General features: G+C 45.2%; 1 protein-coding gene across 2 annotated transcripts in view; it reads right to left on the reverse strand.

Annotated features, from left to right (window-relative positions):
- CCDC117 (coiled-coil domain containing 117) overlaps window positions 1–6,360 on the reverse strand; it is a 29,014-nt gene extending 22,654 nt beyond the window's left edge. The window contains exons 1-5 of one of the 2 annotated variants that reach the window (XM_044275836.1): window positions 6,203–6,360; window positions 4,548–4,719; window positions 2,238–2,350; window positions 1,978–2,025; window positions 1,492–1,749 (exon numbers count right to left, since the gene is read on the reverse strand). In XM_044275836.1, coding sequence (XP_044131771.1) covers window positions 1,492–1,749; window positions 1,978–2,025; window positions 2,238–2,338 — 407 coding nt within the window. In that variant the 5' untranslated portion in view covers window positions 2,339–2,350; window positions 4,548–4,719; window positions 6,203–6,360. The remainder of the gene's footprint in view (window positions 1–1,491; window positions 1,750–1,977; window positions 2,026–2,237; window positions 2,351–4,547; window positions 4,720–6,202) is intronic. The other variant, XM_044275835.1, reaches the window with a different exon arrangement.
- Window positions 6,361–17,461: the final 11,101 nt, after the last annotated feature.

Below are 17,461 nucleotides of genomic sequence, written 5' to 3' on the forward strand. Positions count from 1 at the left end.
CAGATTTGTTATTGTCCAATAGGACCAGTTTGGTTTGGGGGGCCAGAAAAAGTGTTGAATAAAATCCTTCCCCTCTTTCTTCTGCCGGCACTGAGATTAAGACTGATTTGCCCTTTAGGTCTTCTATTTCTCTTAATAAAGCTGCCTGTTTTGGGGAACGCCGTCGTAAAGTTGTCATTTTTACTCTCCTTGGTGAGGACTTATTTGCTTGGGAGAGGCGACCCCCCACCTGAGGCCTGGCGTCATTGCTGAGATGTGTTTCAAGACAGAGGTTTGGACTTACACAACAGACCTTTTGATTTATTTCTTCTCCAATCCGAGCTTTTTCTTTGGTCCCTAGCCTCCTCTTTCTCTCCAAATTGAAACTGCTTTCTTTGTTTGGAAAAAGATGGTACTGGAAACCCCTTTTTCTTGTCAGAGACTTTGACCAATATATCCAGTGCGGGACCAAATAGAAAGTTACCCTGACAAGGAAGGACACATAATTTGGATTTTGATGCAATGTCCCCTTTCCACCCCTTTAACCATAGGGATCTTCTGGCAGAATTGGACAAGCCGCTGCTCTGGCTGACAGTTAACACATCAGCTGATTGTCTGAAATAAAATCAACTGCCTTCAGCATAGTAGGGATTGTTTCCAGCAGCTGTTCTCTCGGGGTTTTACTAGCTATATACCATTCTAACTCCCCCAACCAAACCTCAAGTGACCTAGCCATGAATGTCGTAGCAATATTAGGTTTAAAGGAAAAATTGGATGCCTCCCAATTTTTTCTAAAATAGGTGTCAGCTCTTATCCATTGGGTCTTAAAGAGAACTCAAGTCCTCAAACGGGAGGGACGATTTTTTTTATTGACTTTCGCCACAGGGGCATCCACCTGCGGTACATCTTGCCAGGCTGCTCCTTCCTAAACCTTAAACGGATACGTTTTTTCCTAGATCAGGTAAAAGAAAGTATCAAGCTTGTTCCCTCTTTTTAGCAGTTCCTAAACACAGTCCTGTATGGGAAACTCTCGCTTTCCTTGGTCTCAGACTTGGAAACATTAAATCCTCTTTTGACCGTCAAAGGGCCTGCTAGTACACGCCGCTTCAACGTGCAGGGAGAGGACAGATCCCCCCTGGAACCTTGCCCAGCCGCAGGAAGGGACATGAGGAAGCCAACAGGAATCCCCCCATGGCACCAAAAGGAGACAACTCTGGCTTTACAGCGGCTCCTAGTGGAGTCTTACGCAGTCAGGTACCCTCCACTAGGTATATAATTCCACTAGAGGTCCTGCAGCCTGCATAATCGATCCGGGAACGATCCATACACCTGTCCTATTGACAGGAAACAGGAAGAAACTGAGGAGTGGAGAGGAGGATCCTTTTAAAGATCTGGGAAGTTCCTGTTTCCTGTCTAGAAGGTGGAGGATCTCTTACAGGTGCCATCATGGGGCGTAATGGAAAATGGATGCTATTGTGTGACCGGTGTGCTCTTATATGCAGTCATAATTACCTGCTCTCAAGGTCTCTAATTCTTCTGAGTACAGCATCAGAATGAGATTCTACAACCACGTCTTCCATCTCCTCTGTGGGAACTGGCGGCATGGTGGTGGGAGACTGGTCAACCACTGTGGGAACAGCAGATTCATTCACTTGTGAATGGCTAGAAGTCCACAATGGCTGTCGTGGACCTCCAGCAAAAACACCTGGAGCACGAGAGTCTTGAAACGCAGCTGGAGTTGGAGAAAATCTCCTTTTCTTCATAGGGCAGCTTAAGTGGGAAAAAACACAATGAACATTACAACCTATATAGACGTCACATGTATTTGGGCACACATTAACATGTGCAGAAGTGTCTATCAGTCACAGAAAGCTACTTCTTAGCCACTCACTCACAGTCAGCCTCTACTAATGTGACAAGTCCACCCCATACTCTTCCTTGCTTTATGCATCCAAACATTTTGCTTTTGAATTAAAAAAAGTAAAGAGATCTACTTACTCAGAGTTTTCCTCTTCAAGCCTGTGCTTTCTAGATTGTCCAGGTTGTCTTAGGAGAAAGAACAAAAAATTTAGACAAAAATCTAGACATGAGAGATTTAGCCTCCTTTTTTTCTAGAAAGTGCAAATAAACTTCAATACGTTACAATAAAATATCCCTGCACTTCCTCCCTTAAAAGGGGTTGTCCAGGCTTTTTTATATTGATGACTTATCCTCAGGATAGGTCATTAATATCAGATCAGCGGGGGTCCGACACCTACATCCCAGAAGCGTTGGTCCTCTGAAGAAATGGGTGCAAAGTCTGATGATATTCCATCCTGTAAAACGGCGCAGCACTAAACGCTCTGTCAACGACTGCCATTCCAGCTTTCACCTGCGAGAAGAATTAAAAAACTATCAATCTATAAGAAGGGCTGAAGAGAATGAACACACTAAGAGGGGACCTGCAGGCAGCGGGTTATAGAGCAGAAGGAGCTGAGCAGATTGATGTATAGTGGGAAAAGATTCAGTAGAACATGTAATTTACACATTGATATTCCTGCACATTCTGAGCTGTGAAGTCCAGGAGTCGGTCCCATCAGTGACTGACCGCCTTCTCTCTCTGACTGTGTATACAGGGGTCGCTGTCAGTCACTGATAGGACCGTCTCCTTGCAGAGCAGCCTACACCTTCCCCGCACTTACCTAAATGATGGCACCCGCTCAGCCACCAACTAAAACCCTGTATAATATATGGAAACAGTCACAGTGCTCATAGAATGTTCTCCACCACAAACTGCACCCCGCACTACACTAGGGTGCCGCAGCCATACGTACTGCCCGGATAAGTATATTCCGAGTGAACACTCACCTGGTTCCGGGCGCTCTCCGAGTCCTCATACGGATATATTCTCCAGAGAGGTCCAAATTCTTCTAAAGATATTACTGCTGCTCTGGAGGCCACTCCAATCTGACATGTAGTGACGTCACTCACTCTGACTGGTCTGTTTTTGCTCTTAAAGTTGTGGCTGGTGGTGCCACGTTTTTCCTACAGGACCACACCAATATCATCTGTAGGGCCCATTCACGCGGCAGGTTTTACGGTGGCAGTTTCCATTCTGCCTCCCATATATCACAATGCTCAGGAGCGGACCCGAACGCTTCCGTCCAGCCCTGATGCAGTCTGAATGGATGCGGATCCGCTCAGACTGCATCAGTCTGGCGGCGTTCAGCCTCCGCTCAGCAGGCGGACACCCGAATGCAGCTTGCAGCGTTTTAGTGTCCGCCTGGCCGTGCGGAGGCGTGCGGATCCGTCCAGACTTACAATGTAAGTCAATGGGGACGGATCAGTTTGAAGATGCCACAATATGGCTCAATCTTCAAGCGGATCCGTCCCCCATTGACTTTCAATGTAAAAGTCTGGACGGATCCGCTCAGGCTAATTTCACACTTAGAATTTTTTTGCCAATATACTGCAGACGGATCCGTTCTGAACGGATCCGATCGAACGCTAGTGTGAAAGTAGCCTTATATGTATGACGTTAGAAAGAACCTCACGTACACTTTGCTTCTGTCTGATGTGCGGATTTTGAAATCTGCCTCATGTCAATTGTTAGGTTTTTCTCCCTTTTCAATAGAAGGATGAGATCTGAGAAAAACCTGCATCAAAGGCCTCATGCACACAAACGTATTTTCTTTCCGTGTCCGTTCCTTTTTCTTTGCGGAACCATTCATTTCAATGGTCCGCAAAAAAAAAAAAAAAACGGAAGGTACTTTGTGCATTCTTTTTCTGTATCCCCAAAAAATAGAACATGTCTTATTGTCTGCGTTACGAACAAGGATAGTACTGTTCTATCAGCGGCCAGCTGGACCGCAAAATACATAGGGTCGTGTGCATGAGGCCAAAGCCTCATAATAAAAAAAAAAAAAAAAAAAAAGGAGACTTAGGAGACCCCACACTGTATGAGGAATAGATCCGCCAATCGGCAGGATGACCGTACGAGGACTGAATCAGGTTAGTGTTCATACCAATATAGCGCTGTATGCATGTCTGCGGCACCCTGGTGTGGTGTTGGGTAGCTGCTTGTGGTCTTTGGGCTGGCGGGCATTATATGCACGGTGAATGGTAACACATACAAAATGAGCGCGCTATTCACGGGGATTTCCCGACACCAGCGAGCAGCACAATGAAAGCCATTACACAGAATGTCTCCTGGCATACTAGACGATCGCACAGGAGCATAACCCCCAACAGATTTGAAATCAGATTAATTAAACCCATGCAGTGACGCCCAGGGCTCCATCGGGGAAACTCCTTGACAGAACATGCCCAAGTAAAGGCCATTTAAAAAAAGTGAATAGAACTTGGCTTAGAAAGTTCCGTGAAAAGTTTCCAAAACCCTCTGGGGCAGATTTACTAATGAAGATGCATGGCTTGCCCCACATTTATTAAAGGGGTTTTCCAGGATGGCCTATCCTCAGTGTAGTCCCGGCACCACCACCGATGGTGCTCCAGTGAGTGTTGTGGCCTCTTCGCAGCTCAGCACAGTGCGGCTGTGCTTCATAGTGCACGTCAGTCGGACGTCACTGGCCCCCTGAGCGCCAAAGCCTCTTCAAACTGCCGATCTACAGGGTTAGGCTCATCCACATTTCCGTATTGACAGTGACCGTGGGTCAGTGAAAAAAAAGTCCTGGAGACATGCACTACTTCGCTCCGTGATGCAGACAAAACACGTCCTTTGAAGTCTATGGGTCAGTGAAACTCCTGGACAACATGGAGGCATGCAAAGAGATATCAGGGAAAAACTGCATCAAAATCCACAAGTCATTTCGGTGCAGAAACCGAGAAATCGGCATCAAAATCTGTGCAGAATTTCTCTTTTGAATGCTGGACTCAGGGCCAGTTCACACACAGTTTTACAGCATTTCCGTTTTTTTCTTCTACATAAATATCGTTACCGCTGATGCTGCCACCCTGCCTGTTTTTTTTTTGTTTTTTTTTTTGTTTTTTTATTAATATGGCTCCTACACCCCCCGCTGTGCCCCCCTGCAGTTTTCCCACTCAGTATGCCAATCCTGAGCATCGGTACAGGGAGGAGGGGGCGCCAGGGTTTCTCAATGGGCGTCTCCTTCTCCCTGACGGTGCAGCGATCCAATCACAGCGAAGAGCGTCACAGCCAGGGAGAAGGTGAGCTTTTTTCTCCCAGGCTCTGGCGCTCTTCGCTGTGATTGGATCGCGGCACCGTCAGGGAGAAGGAGACGCCCATTGAGAAACCCTGGCGCCCCCTCCTCCTTGTACCAATGCTCAGGATTAGCATACTGAGTGGGAAAACTGCAGGGGGGTACAGCGGGGCGCAGGAGCCATATTTTTTTTTAAAAAGGCAGGATGCCAGCACCTGCAAGTAACGGTATTTCTAAGATAAAAAAAACCTGCAAACAATGCAGATAAGGGAACGTTCACACTTGCGTTGTTGGATTCCGGCTGGCAGGTCAATTGCTAGAACTGACTGCCGAATCCAGAAATCCGTATGTAAACGGATAGCATTTGTTTACGGATCCGGATGCGGCTGATAAATGCATTGAAATGCCGGATCCGTCTCTCCAGTGTCATCTGGAAAAAACGGATCCGGTATTTATTTTTTCACATTTTTAAAGGCCTGCGCATGCACTTAGTACCGGATCCGGCATTAATACATTTCAATGGAAATTAATGCTGGATCCGGCAAGTGTTCCGGAATTTTGGCGGTATTTTCTCCAGCCAAATACCGTAAGAGATTGAACAGATGCATCCTGAACGGATTGCTCTCCATTCAGAATGCATTAGGATAAAACTCCGGTATTGAGCCCCTGTGACGGAACTCAATACCGGAAAACCTTACGTACACACGTTTTCCCAATAGACTTCAATGGGGTTGTTAAACAGAAAATCGGCAAAAAAAAAAAATGATATCTACAGATTTTAGTGTGCGTTTTTTAATGCAGTTTGGCACGGCTTTTCGGGAAACAAATACGCAGTGTCAGTGTGGGGTGACCCCCAGACCCCCCTGCACCTACAGTCCCCCTCCTCTGGGTGCACTGCCCGCCATACAGCCCAGTCCTGAGGTGACAGCTCCAGAGCACGGCCGCCTGCAGCAGGTGGAGAGCCAAGGGGGCATCCTGGGACCTGTAGTACTACAGGCGGCTCCACAAGTTGTGTCCCATATGATAACCGCACGACGAGCGGCCGAAGACCAGGGGCCGTCACTCACCCGTCGTAGGACGTCTGCTGCTCCTCTCCGGATCACGTCCGTTCCCTCGCGTTACTGACAGCGCAATGTCCTCCACTGTCCCTCAGCACCACGGAGCGCGCTGCCTCCCTCAGCCGCATTTATCCATTACTGGGCGGGGCTTCTACTTTTCTAGAACGCTCCGCAAGTTTCTACCTTTCAACCATAGAGGCGACTCCAGAGGCGGGCTAGAGGGGATGGGCGGGGTCTAAAGAGTGGGCAGGAAAAGAAATAAAAAGTGTCGTCTCTTCCCGTGCCGCCATTTTGTTGGTTAGGTTTCTTTGTCACAGTTACAGGCTTTTTACAGGTTGCGCTTATTGAAAGGATATAATTGACGTCATTGTATTGTTTGGGACATACTAAAAGGAATGAACAGTATTATCAATGTATAAAACTAGAGAGAGAAGTATAATCAGTGTCCTGTGTTTTCTAGACATGGAATAAACGACGTACGCGAAGTTTATAGTGGAATGAGCGCACATTTCACATATACAGATGTATACTGAATTCTATGTGCTTTTTACACAAGCAATGAACACACCGGGGGTCATTTACTAATGCCAGTTTGTCCCTTATGCGACAACATTTTGTCGCACTGAATTATTACGTCGTCCTCGCCACTGGGGATTAGTGGGGGCATAGCGGGGCCAACAGCTGGTAAATTCACTAACATTTACACCTGGGAACATGCTGGAGAAAAACTACTCCAGTCGTTTTCACTTCAGGCGCACAGACTGCTGGAAGATGCGGCTAATTTACGATGAGGCGTGCCTCTTGCACACGACCGTATGTATTTTGAGATCCGCAAAAAACAGATCCGCTTAAAATACGGATGACATCCGTGTGCATTCCGTATTTTGCGGAACGGGACAGCTGCCCCTTCATAGAACAGTCCTATCCTTGTCCGTCATGCAGACAATAATAGGACAGGTTCTGTGTTTTTTGCGGAATAGAAATACGGAAACGGAATGCACACAGTAACTAACATATTTTTTGCGGACCCATTGAAATGAATGTTTCCGCATACAGTCCGCAAAAAATAATAATGGAACAGACACGGAAAGAAAATACGTTTGTGTGCATGAGCCCTAAGGCTTTAGACAGGGAATGAACAGGATATATGTGCTGTTTAGTGGGAGGAACACATATTCCATAGATACTGCATTCGCTGTGCCTCTCAGGGAATCAACACAATGCATATACAGTTGCAAGAAAGTATGTGAACCCTTTGGAATAATATGGATTTCTGCACAAATTGGTCATAACATGTGATCTGATCATCTAAGTCACAACAATAGACAATCACAGTCTCCTTAAAGGGAACCTGTCACCTGGATTTTGGGTATAGAGCTGAGTACATGGGTTGCTAGATGGCCGCTAGCACATCCTCAATACCCAGTCCCCATAGCTCTGTGTGCTTTTATTGTGTATAAAAACCAGTTTGATACATATGCAAATTAACTTAAGATGAGTCAGAGCTTGAAAATATGACTCTTCTCTGGTCACACAAGTAAGATATGACTCTTTTATGTTAATTTGGAATAATATGGATTTCTGCACAAATTGGTCATAAAATGTGATCTGATCTTCATCTAAGTCACAACAATAGACAATCACAGTCTGCTTAAACTAATAACACACAAAGAATTAAATGTTACTATGTTTTTTATTGAACACACCATGTAAACATTCACAGTGCAGGGGGGGAAAGTATGTGAACCCTTGGATTTAATAACTGGTTGAACCTCCTTTGGCAGCAATAACTTCAACCAAACGTTTCCTGTAGTTGCAGATCAGACGTGCACAACTATCAGCAGTAATTCTTGACCATTCCTCTTTACAGAACTGTTTCAGTTCAGCAATATTCTTGGGATGTCTGGTGTGAATCGCTTTCTTGAGGTTATGCCACAGCATCTCAATCGGGTTGAGGTCAGGGCTCTGACTGGGCCACTCCAGAAGGTGTATTTTCTTCTGTTTAAGCCATTCTGTTGTTGATTTACTTCTATTCTTTGGGTCGTTGTCCTGTTGCAACACCCATCTTCTGTTCAGCTTCAGCTGGTGGACAGATGGCGTTAAGTTCTCCTGCAAAATGTCTTGATAAACTTGGGAATTCATTTTTCCTTCGATGATAGCAATCTGTCCAGGCCCTGACGCAGCAAAGCAGCCCCAAACCATGATGCCCCCACCACCATACTTCACAGTTGGGATGAGGTTTTGATGTTGGTGTGCTGTGCCTCTTTTTCTCCACACACAGTGTTGTGTGTTTCTTTCAAACAACTCAACTTTGGTTTCATCTGTCCACAGAATATTTTGTCAGTACTGCTATGGAATATACAGGTGTTCTAGTGCAAACTGTAAACGTGCAGCAATGTTTTTTTGGACAGCAGCGGCTTCCTCTGTGGTATCCTCCCATGAAATCCATTCTTGTTTAGTGTTTTACGTATCGAAGATTCATTAACAGGGATGTTAGCATATGCCAGAGACTTTTGTAAGTCTTTAGCTGACACTCTAGGATTCTTCTTCACCTCATTGAGCAGTCTGCGCTGTGCTCTTGCAGTCATCTTTACAGGACGGCCACTCCTAGGGAGAGTAGCAACAGTTCTGAACTTTCTCCATTTATAGACAATTTGTCTTACCGTGGACTGATGAACAGCAAGGCTTTTGGAGATACTTTTATAACCTTTTCCATCTTTATGCAAGTCAACAATTCTTAATTGTAGGTCTTCTGAGAGCTCTTTTGTGCGAGGCATCATTCACATCAGGCAATGCTTCTTGTGAAAAGCAAACCCAGAACTGGTGTGTGTTTTTTATAGGGCAGGGCAGCTGTAACCAACACCTCCAATCTCATCTCATTGATTAGACTCCAGTTGGCTGACACCTCACTCCAATTAGATCTTGGAAATGTCATTAGTCTAGGGGTTCACATACTTTTTCCACCTGCACTGTGAATGTGTACATGATCTGTTCAATAAAAACATGGTTACATGTAATTCTTTGTGTGTTATTAGTTTAAAGGGAACCTGTCACTTGGATTTTGGGTATAGAGTTGAGGACATGGGTTGCTAGATGACCGCTAGCACATCCACAATATCCAGTCCCCATAGCTCTGTGTGCTTTTATTGTGTAAAAACAATGAATTGATACATATGCAAATTAACATAAAAGAGTCATATCTTACTTGTGTGACCAGAGAAGAGTCATATTTTCAAGCTCTGACTCATCTTAAGTTAATTTGCATATGTATCAAACTGGTTTTTATACACAATAAAAGCACACAGAGCTATGGGGACTGGGTATTGAGGATGTGCTAGCGGCCATCTAGCAACCCATGTACTCAGCTCTATACCCAAAATCCAGGTGACAGGTTCCCTTTAAGGAGACTGTGATTGTCTATTGTTGTGACTTAGATGATCAGATCACATTTGATGACCAATTTGTGCAGAAATCCATATCATTCCAAAGGGTTCACATACTTTTTCTTGCAACTGTATAGTATATACACCTGTATTTGTGGAATAAGTGTTCATTTCACTATGAAATCTGCATATATCCTGTTCATTCCCTGACTAAAGCCTCGTTCACATTTCCATGCTCATTTGACATCCATGTGACGATGTCTGTGAAGAATCCATGTTTGATCCATGTGTCCATTTTTTGCCAGTGGTCAGTAAAAAACCGACCAAACATGGATGCCACCCAGAATTTTACTTTTTTCTGGACTATTTATCCCAAAATCACGGGCAGCCAACATTTTTTCAAGGACTAATTGGAAAACCACAGTGAATGATAAAGATTATAAGTAATACATGGCTATAGCTCAGGGGTGGCGAATAGGGATGAGTGAATCGACTTCGGACAAAACATCTGAAGTCCAGAGTGGTGTAGGGTGGCCTAAATGTCCTTGAATGTTGGTGCACGTGTTACGATGCTCCTACCTGGACACGCTGGACCCTAGGCGTTGGCTCCGAAGCAATGAAAAGGGGGGTTGTTGATGAAGGGGATGATGGAATAAATTAAGTCCAGACCTTGTGATGAAGTTGATAACAGCTTTACTTGGCATAAACGTTTCTCTAAACAGTTTAAGGCTTTGTCTTGGTTCCAGCAGGCTTTGGCATTGACTGTGGCAGGCAAACTCCTCTCTGCTACATCTGTTACTCTCTGGCTCTGCTGTACTGACAGGATAGCTGTATAATTTAGCTTCAGCTGTAGGCTGCAGCTTCTTTCGGTAGTCTGTCTCTAAACTGGTCCAGGGAACTTTATTCCTGGCTTCAGAGGCTTCTAGCTGTGGCCTTCACATCCAGCAGAGCTAAAAGTGCTCTAACTGGCCTAGACAAGACATGTCCAGAAAGGACATGCACCTGCTGCACACCCTCCCTTGATAGGGGGTAAACCGAACTAACTCTAAACTAGACTCCTCCCTCCCTGCAGCAAGCGGGACACCCCCACCACACCAAAGACTGGGATTAGAATGGAAAGAAAAGCTCCATTCTCTGTACCTGTAGCTCTGCCATTTATGCTGCCACCTGCTGGTGAACCAGGCATATTACACTTAAACATAAACCGTTACATAGAAAGAGATGTGCACATTATACAGGACCTGGTAATAAATATGCAGCGTCACACTACATGTGTGTGGGCACTGCTTAAAAGCCCTTTTTTTTCCCCCTAAGAATTGTATTATGCTCTGCTATGTAATTTTGTACTAACCTATCTGCAAAATCCCTGTTACTTGGCAGATTAGGTGTAATTTATACATCCCACCACTAGATGAAGATAACACGTAGGTCGTATAAATACTTAGGTCAGGCCTAGATAGTGGGTGAAGCTTAGACAGATAGTGTGTGAAGGTTAGACAGATAGGGAGTTAGTGGTTCCAACAGAGTTGAGAATGCAGAGTGAAGACTTCACACCACAGATTAGTGAGTGGAGCCAACTTCGCTATGTGGTAGTACCAAGGTGTGAGGCGCAGAAGAGTGTTTTCCTTCTGTGACCGGACTATATACTTGCATCCCTGACCAGTAGGAGAGAGTTTGCCTCCCTGGAACAGACCCAAGCACCAGAAAGATTTATCGGTGATAATAGCCGTTATTTAGGGCCACAGACACCTTTGCACATGGTGGAGGACTTTAGGGCTTCTGGCCGCCACACCATAACTCTGGGAAACAGATTAGCTACCTGTCCCAATATTCAGCTTGGAGGGAAAGGACAAGGTATAGGACTGAGCATACCAACTGGAATAAGGTACTCCATATCCACAGCTTAAATCCAGCCAAGAAAGCCTCACAGAATAACTCTACTGCTAACCAAAGACTGCATTTTGTTTTATGTACCTAATGCAACTGGAACCAACATCAGTAAAAGTTGTGAGTTGTATCTGACCACTGTCTACCTCATTATTACCACTATTGGTTGTACCACCATTAACGGTACTGGCGTCACAACAAAAACCATCAAGGGACTCAGCCGCAACAAGCACCCTAAGCACCCCTAACATCAAGGGCACCTCAACCACCATCTTGGCTGATGCTTCCTTACCACAGAGCATGCCCCAGAGGATTTCGTGCTGTCCACCTCAACACTGTGCTGCCAGCCCAGGGAGGCTTTCTGCTAACCGTGAGTAAACTGATGAACTGTGTGTTATTATTTGGCCCCTCATCGGTCCACCGTGCACCTCACGTGTTGCCCCTGCGGTACTGGCTGGCTGCAAATACACAGAATGACATTAGATTAACCACAAGAGATAGAAGCGAGGTGCAGAAGTGGTAATGCCCCTCTGGGGCCTCACACTATCAGTCTGTAGTATGGGTGCAGATGGGTGTTAGCAGTTGGCGGTGTGTCCCTGCATCTTCTTACAATGGCAGCACTAATTGTATAGAGTCAGACTGTGACACCCATTTGTACCCTTACTGCAGACTGATAGCAATTCAGTCATAATCTTCTAGTAGGAATAATAGAGGAATGGTACAACATAGAGTCATAAGAATAGATGCTCTAGAATTGTTATTACATGAGGAATGCAAGTAGTTACTAAAACAGACATGTCAGGAGAGGTGACAGGTCTTCTTTATATCCAATGTTGCCGACTCATCCAAAAATCACAGACATTCAACATATTTTACAGACACATTGGAAAACCACAATGAATGATAAAGATTATAAGTGATCCATGTCTATAGCTAAATATACTGAAGGTGTGAGCTATAAAATTTTAAAAATGATAATTACCATCGCTACGACCTGCCCTATTTTTATGTGCCCTATTTTTATGGACTATCCAGGAATTTCTGGACGGTTGGCAAACCTGACTGCATCTAGTTGGGGATCCTTCCCACTTATTCCCACTTCCCACTCTAATTATTTTTCAAATTTGGCAACTGACAAAAAAGTTGTGAGTGTTACTATTACCCATTTTTCCACCTATGACTTTTTTTGGTGCACAGTTGTGCTAAAAATTGGCATAAACAATTTAATTTGTAAATGTAGACCAATGGGTTTTGGAGCATTGCGGGGCAGTATTACATGTGCAGAAAACCATTGCTGCACTGTAAAAGGGGTTAAATTGTAGGGTTATGTATTTATATTGCATTTATATGTTTTACCCTGATGGCTAGGTACATTGGATTAACATTTTCCTTAGATGCAGTTGCTAGGCTAGGCGGGGCTGCTGCCCCCACTCCTCTGGAGGGGCTGTGGCCCTATTTAATTAGTTAGTTGGAGAACAGTGGAGGTAATTTACAAAGACCTGGGTTTTACGCCAGTCTTTGTTTCCCTCCTGCGCTGGTGGAGAATGCTCTTAATTTATGAGGAGACTCAGGCCTCATCATTAGTTAGGCGCATTGCCGGCAGTCCATGCGCTTGGAGTAGTTTTCACTCCACTTTTACGCCTGTTTCCAGGTGTGAAAGATAGTAAATGTGCTGAGCTTGAAGTCTTGGCCCTCCGCCGCGATGTAAAGACGCCCATGTGGCAAAATATTGTCGCACAGGCAATAGAAAGCAAACTGGTTCTTGTGACTTTTTTATGCCTAAAGCTGACATGCCACACTTTGTAAGTGACCCCCAGTGTGTGTAGCTAGTAAAGAAAAAGAGCAGCTGAAAAAGTATGGGACAGTCAGCCACCGGGGACTCAAAGGAGACCAGTTAGATGTCAGCCTCTGAGGGAGTGAAGATTTTCTTTATTCTGGATGATTAAGCAGCTATATAGAGAAAGAGTGCATGTTACAAGTCTGTGAAGGTAATGGACACATTCTGGCTATGGACTTCACAGCGTTGGCTGGGCTAAAAGGCTCCCAGTCATACCCCAGAGACAGATTGCAAGTCTGTTAAAAGCAGTGGGCATTGTAGAACCAAACCTTGCGAGAAAGGATTGCATCCCTCAGCTGGATTGGGAAGGTTTACTCAAGAAAGTGACTCATAGAGTGCCTATATTGTCCACTCCTCCATAATTTGCATCTTCCCGCCTCTGCCTGGACCACAGAGATGCTTCTCGTGTGTAACACCCCAAAGTGGTGTTACCACTCCTACACCCAGCTACTATCTTTAATGGTCTAACCCAGGGATGGGCAAACTGCGGCTCTCCAGCTGTTGTAAAACTACAACTCCCAGTATTCCCAGTCTGACTACAGCTATCAGCCTACAGCAGGGCATGATGGGATTTGTAGTTTTTCAACAGCTGGAGAGCCGCAGTTTGCCCATCACTGGTCTAACCTAAATGCCATTTTATGTATTTTTGTCCAGGTCATCTAGACTGTGCATTCTTAATCTTGTTATGCAACTGCTTATTACATGTAATATGCCTGGTTCACCAGCAGGTGGCAGCGTGTATGGCAGAGCTATAGTTAGACGGAATGGATTCCATTTTCCACCCTTTGGGCAGAAGTGGGCCAGTCCTTCTTCCTGCCGGAAGGGTGGGGCAGAAGTTTCCAGTTAGAGGTAGTTCGAGTTCTAAGCTAGACAGGAGGAGTGTGAGCAGGGGCACGCTCAGGCGTGCCTACGCCAGTCAGAGCACCCTAAGCTCTGCTGGCTATAGAGAAAGATGTCTGGAATAGCTCTTCGGCCACCATAAGAGGAATCAGCGAGAGATAGAGTTCTTTGGCTGAAGATAAGATTTACTGAATGTCAGGAGGGGAGTAACAGTGGACGGCACCTCATCCAAGGATATCAGAACAGACCTAAAGTACAGAAACCAGACTAAAGCAAAGTTTAGTGCAGCATAAAGAAAGAAAGAAAGCAAAGTATTTAAGCAGGCCTGTCAGTACAGCAGAGAAAGAGAGCAAGCAGAGTTTGCCTGCTAGTTTATTCTAAAGCCTGCTGGAACCAAGACAAAGCCTGTCAATCAATTGGATGAACGTTTATTCAAGTAAAGCTGCCGTTGAATTTCACCACAAGTTCTGGACTCAAGTAATTTTTTCTTTATCCCTCAATTATTACTCCTTTATTTTGTGCTTTGGAGCCAAAGCCTGGGGTCCAGCAGTATACAGGTAGGATCACAGTGACATAAAGAGACATTTAGGCCGCACTACACCATTCTGCATTCCTACTACACCTGGGACGCGATAGGGGCCCTGGGGGATGGTGTGTTGCACGTGTTGTGCTATCACTTAAGCGTTCTAGGTTAATATTATTCAGATCCTGTATGGATATAGGGCTTATATACTGTATGAAAGCTGACCAAAAACCTGACCATGGAACTCGCGGCAACCAGGCACAGAACAGCTTTTATTTATCTTATTTTTCTATGGGAAAGAAAGCAGTTTTTTCCTTTAGAATATTCTGATAAATTAAAATTTGCAAGGTCCAATGACTTTTGTAGAATGGGATTAACTGGGCAGTGTTTGTAGCTACCTGCAGGGATCCATGGATGGAGGCTTTTAGCCACCATATATAGCCCAGTATCAGGGGCGGACTGACCGGTCGGGCACTTCGGACATGGTCCGAGGGCCCGGCCGGGATGGGGGCCCGCCGCAGAATAACATAACACCAGGCCCCGCTCACTGTAATACTAATATTCATATGTGAACAACTTGAAATCCTCTGCGATGCTCTCCCTCTGAGCTCGCTGTACTCACAAACTCAGTAGCAGGCCGGGTGGCAGCGCAACTCACTGACGTCACGTGCCTGCTCCGCCTGCTTCATTCATAGAGTGGGAGTAGCAGGCGCGTGACGTCAGTGAGTTGCGCTGCCGCCCGGCCTGCTACTGAGTTTGTGAGTACAGAGAGCTCAGAGGGAGAGGATCGCAGAGGATTTCAAGTTGTTCACATATAAATATTAGTATTACAGTGAGCGGGGCCCGGTGTAATAGAATACAGTGACTGCACCGTGCCCCGCTGCCATTACAACACCAGATGCCGGCCCCCAGTCCCTGTATTGGGGATCATTCACTCACAGGGACACTGTTATGGGGGGATCTGTGGATGACACATATATAGCATAAGGTGCTATATATGTGTCACCCACAGAGCCCCCCCCCCCCACAACAGTGTCATCCACAGATCCCCACAACAGTGCCATCTGAACTTTGACCCATGACACATCCATCAGGTGGGACAGGACAGCCAATTGAGACGTTTCAGCACATGGACACACCCCCACCCATAACAGAACCCAATCTGGCAGCCATTTCACATTCTGTGTTTTGCCAGTGTAGGGAGAGGTTGCTTTGTGGAGCAGGGACAGACTGTTAGGGACACCAAACGCTAGCTAATAGGGCCAAAAAAGTCCTTTTAAGGACTAGTATACAGGGAGTGCAGAATTATTAGGCAAGTTGTATTTTTGAGGATTAATTTTATTATTGAACAACAACCATGTTCTCAATGAACCCAAAAAACTCATTAATATCAAAGCTGAATATTTTTGGAAGTAGTTTTTAGTTTGTTTTTAGTTTTAGCTATTTAAGGGGGGATATCTGTGTGTGCAGGTGACTATTACTGTGCATAATTATTAGGCAACTTAACAAAAAACAAATATATACCCATTTCAATTATTTATCTTTACCAGTGAAACCAATATAACATCTCAACATTCACAAATATACATTTCTGACATTCAAAAACAAAACAAAAACAAATCAGTGACCAATATAGCCACCTTTCTTTGCAAGGACACTCAAAAGCCTGCCATCCATGGATTCTGTCAGTGTTTTGATCTGTTCACCATCAACATTGCGTGCAGCAGCAACCACAGCCTCCCAGACACTGTTCAGAGAGGTGTACTGTTTTCCCTCCTTGTAAATCTCACATTTGATGATGGACCACAGGTTCTCAATGGGGTTCAGATCAGGTGAACAAGGAGGCCATGTCATTAGATTTTCTGCTTTTATACCCTTTCTTGCCAGCCACGCTGTGGAGTACTTGGACGCGTGTGATGGAGCATTGTCCTGCATGAAAATCATGTTTTTCTTGAAGGATGCAGACTTCTTCCTGTACCACTGCTTGAAGAAGGTGTCTTCCAGAAACTGGCAGTAGGACTGGGAGTTGAGCTTGACTCCATCCTCAACCCGAAAAGGCCCCACAAGCTCATCTTTGATGATACCAGCCCAAACCAGTACTCCACCTCCACCTTGCTGGCGTCTGAGTCGGACTGGAGCTCTCTGCCCTTTACCAATCCAGCCACGGGCCCATCCATCTGGCCCATCAAGACTCACTCTCATTTCATCAGTCCATAAAACCTTAGAAAAATCTGTCTTGAGATATTTCTTGGCCCAGTCTTGACGTTTCAGCTTGTGTGTCTTGTTCAGTGGTGGTCGTCTTTCAGCCTTTCTTACCTTGGCCATGTCTCTGAGTATTGCACACCTTGTGCTTTTGCTTTTGGGCGCTCCAGTGATGTTGCAGCTCTGAAATATGGCCAAACTGGTGGCAAGTGGCATCTTGGCAGCTGCACACTTGACTTTTCTCAGTTCATGGGCAGTTATTTTGCGCCTTGGTTTTTCCACACGCTTCTTGCGACCCTGTTGACTATTTTGAATGAAACGCTTGATTGTTCGATGATCACGCTTCAGAAGCTTTGCAATTTTAAGAGTGCTGCATCCCTCTGCAAGATATCTCACTATTTTTGCCTTTTCTGAGCCTGTCAAGTCCTTCTTTTGACCCATTTTGCCAAAGGAAAGGAAGTTGCCTAATAATTATGCACACCTGATATAGGGTGTTGATGTCATTAGACCACACCCCTTCTCATTACAGAGATGCACATCACCTAATATGCTTAATTGGTAGTAGGCTTTCGAGCCTATACAGCTTGGAGTAAGAC

The sequence above is a fragment of the Bufo gargarizans genome, chromosome 1, assembly GCF_014858855.1.
Source record: "Bufo gargarizans isolate SCDJY-AF-19 chromosome 1, ASM1485885v1, whole genome shotgun sequence".
Classification (NCBI taxonomy): domain Eukaryota; kingdom Metazoa; phylum Chordata; class Amphibia; order Anura; family Bufonidae; genus Bufo; species Bufo gargarizans.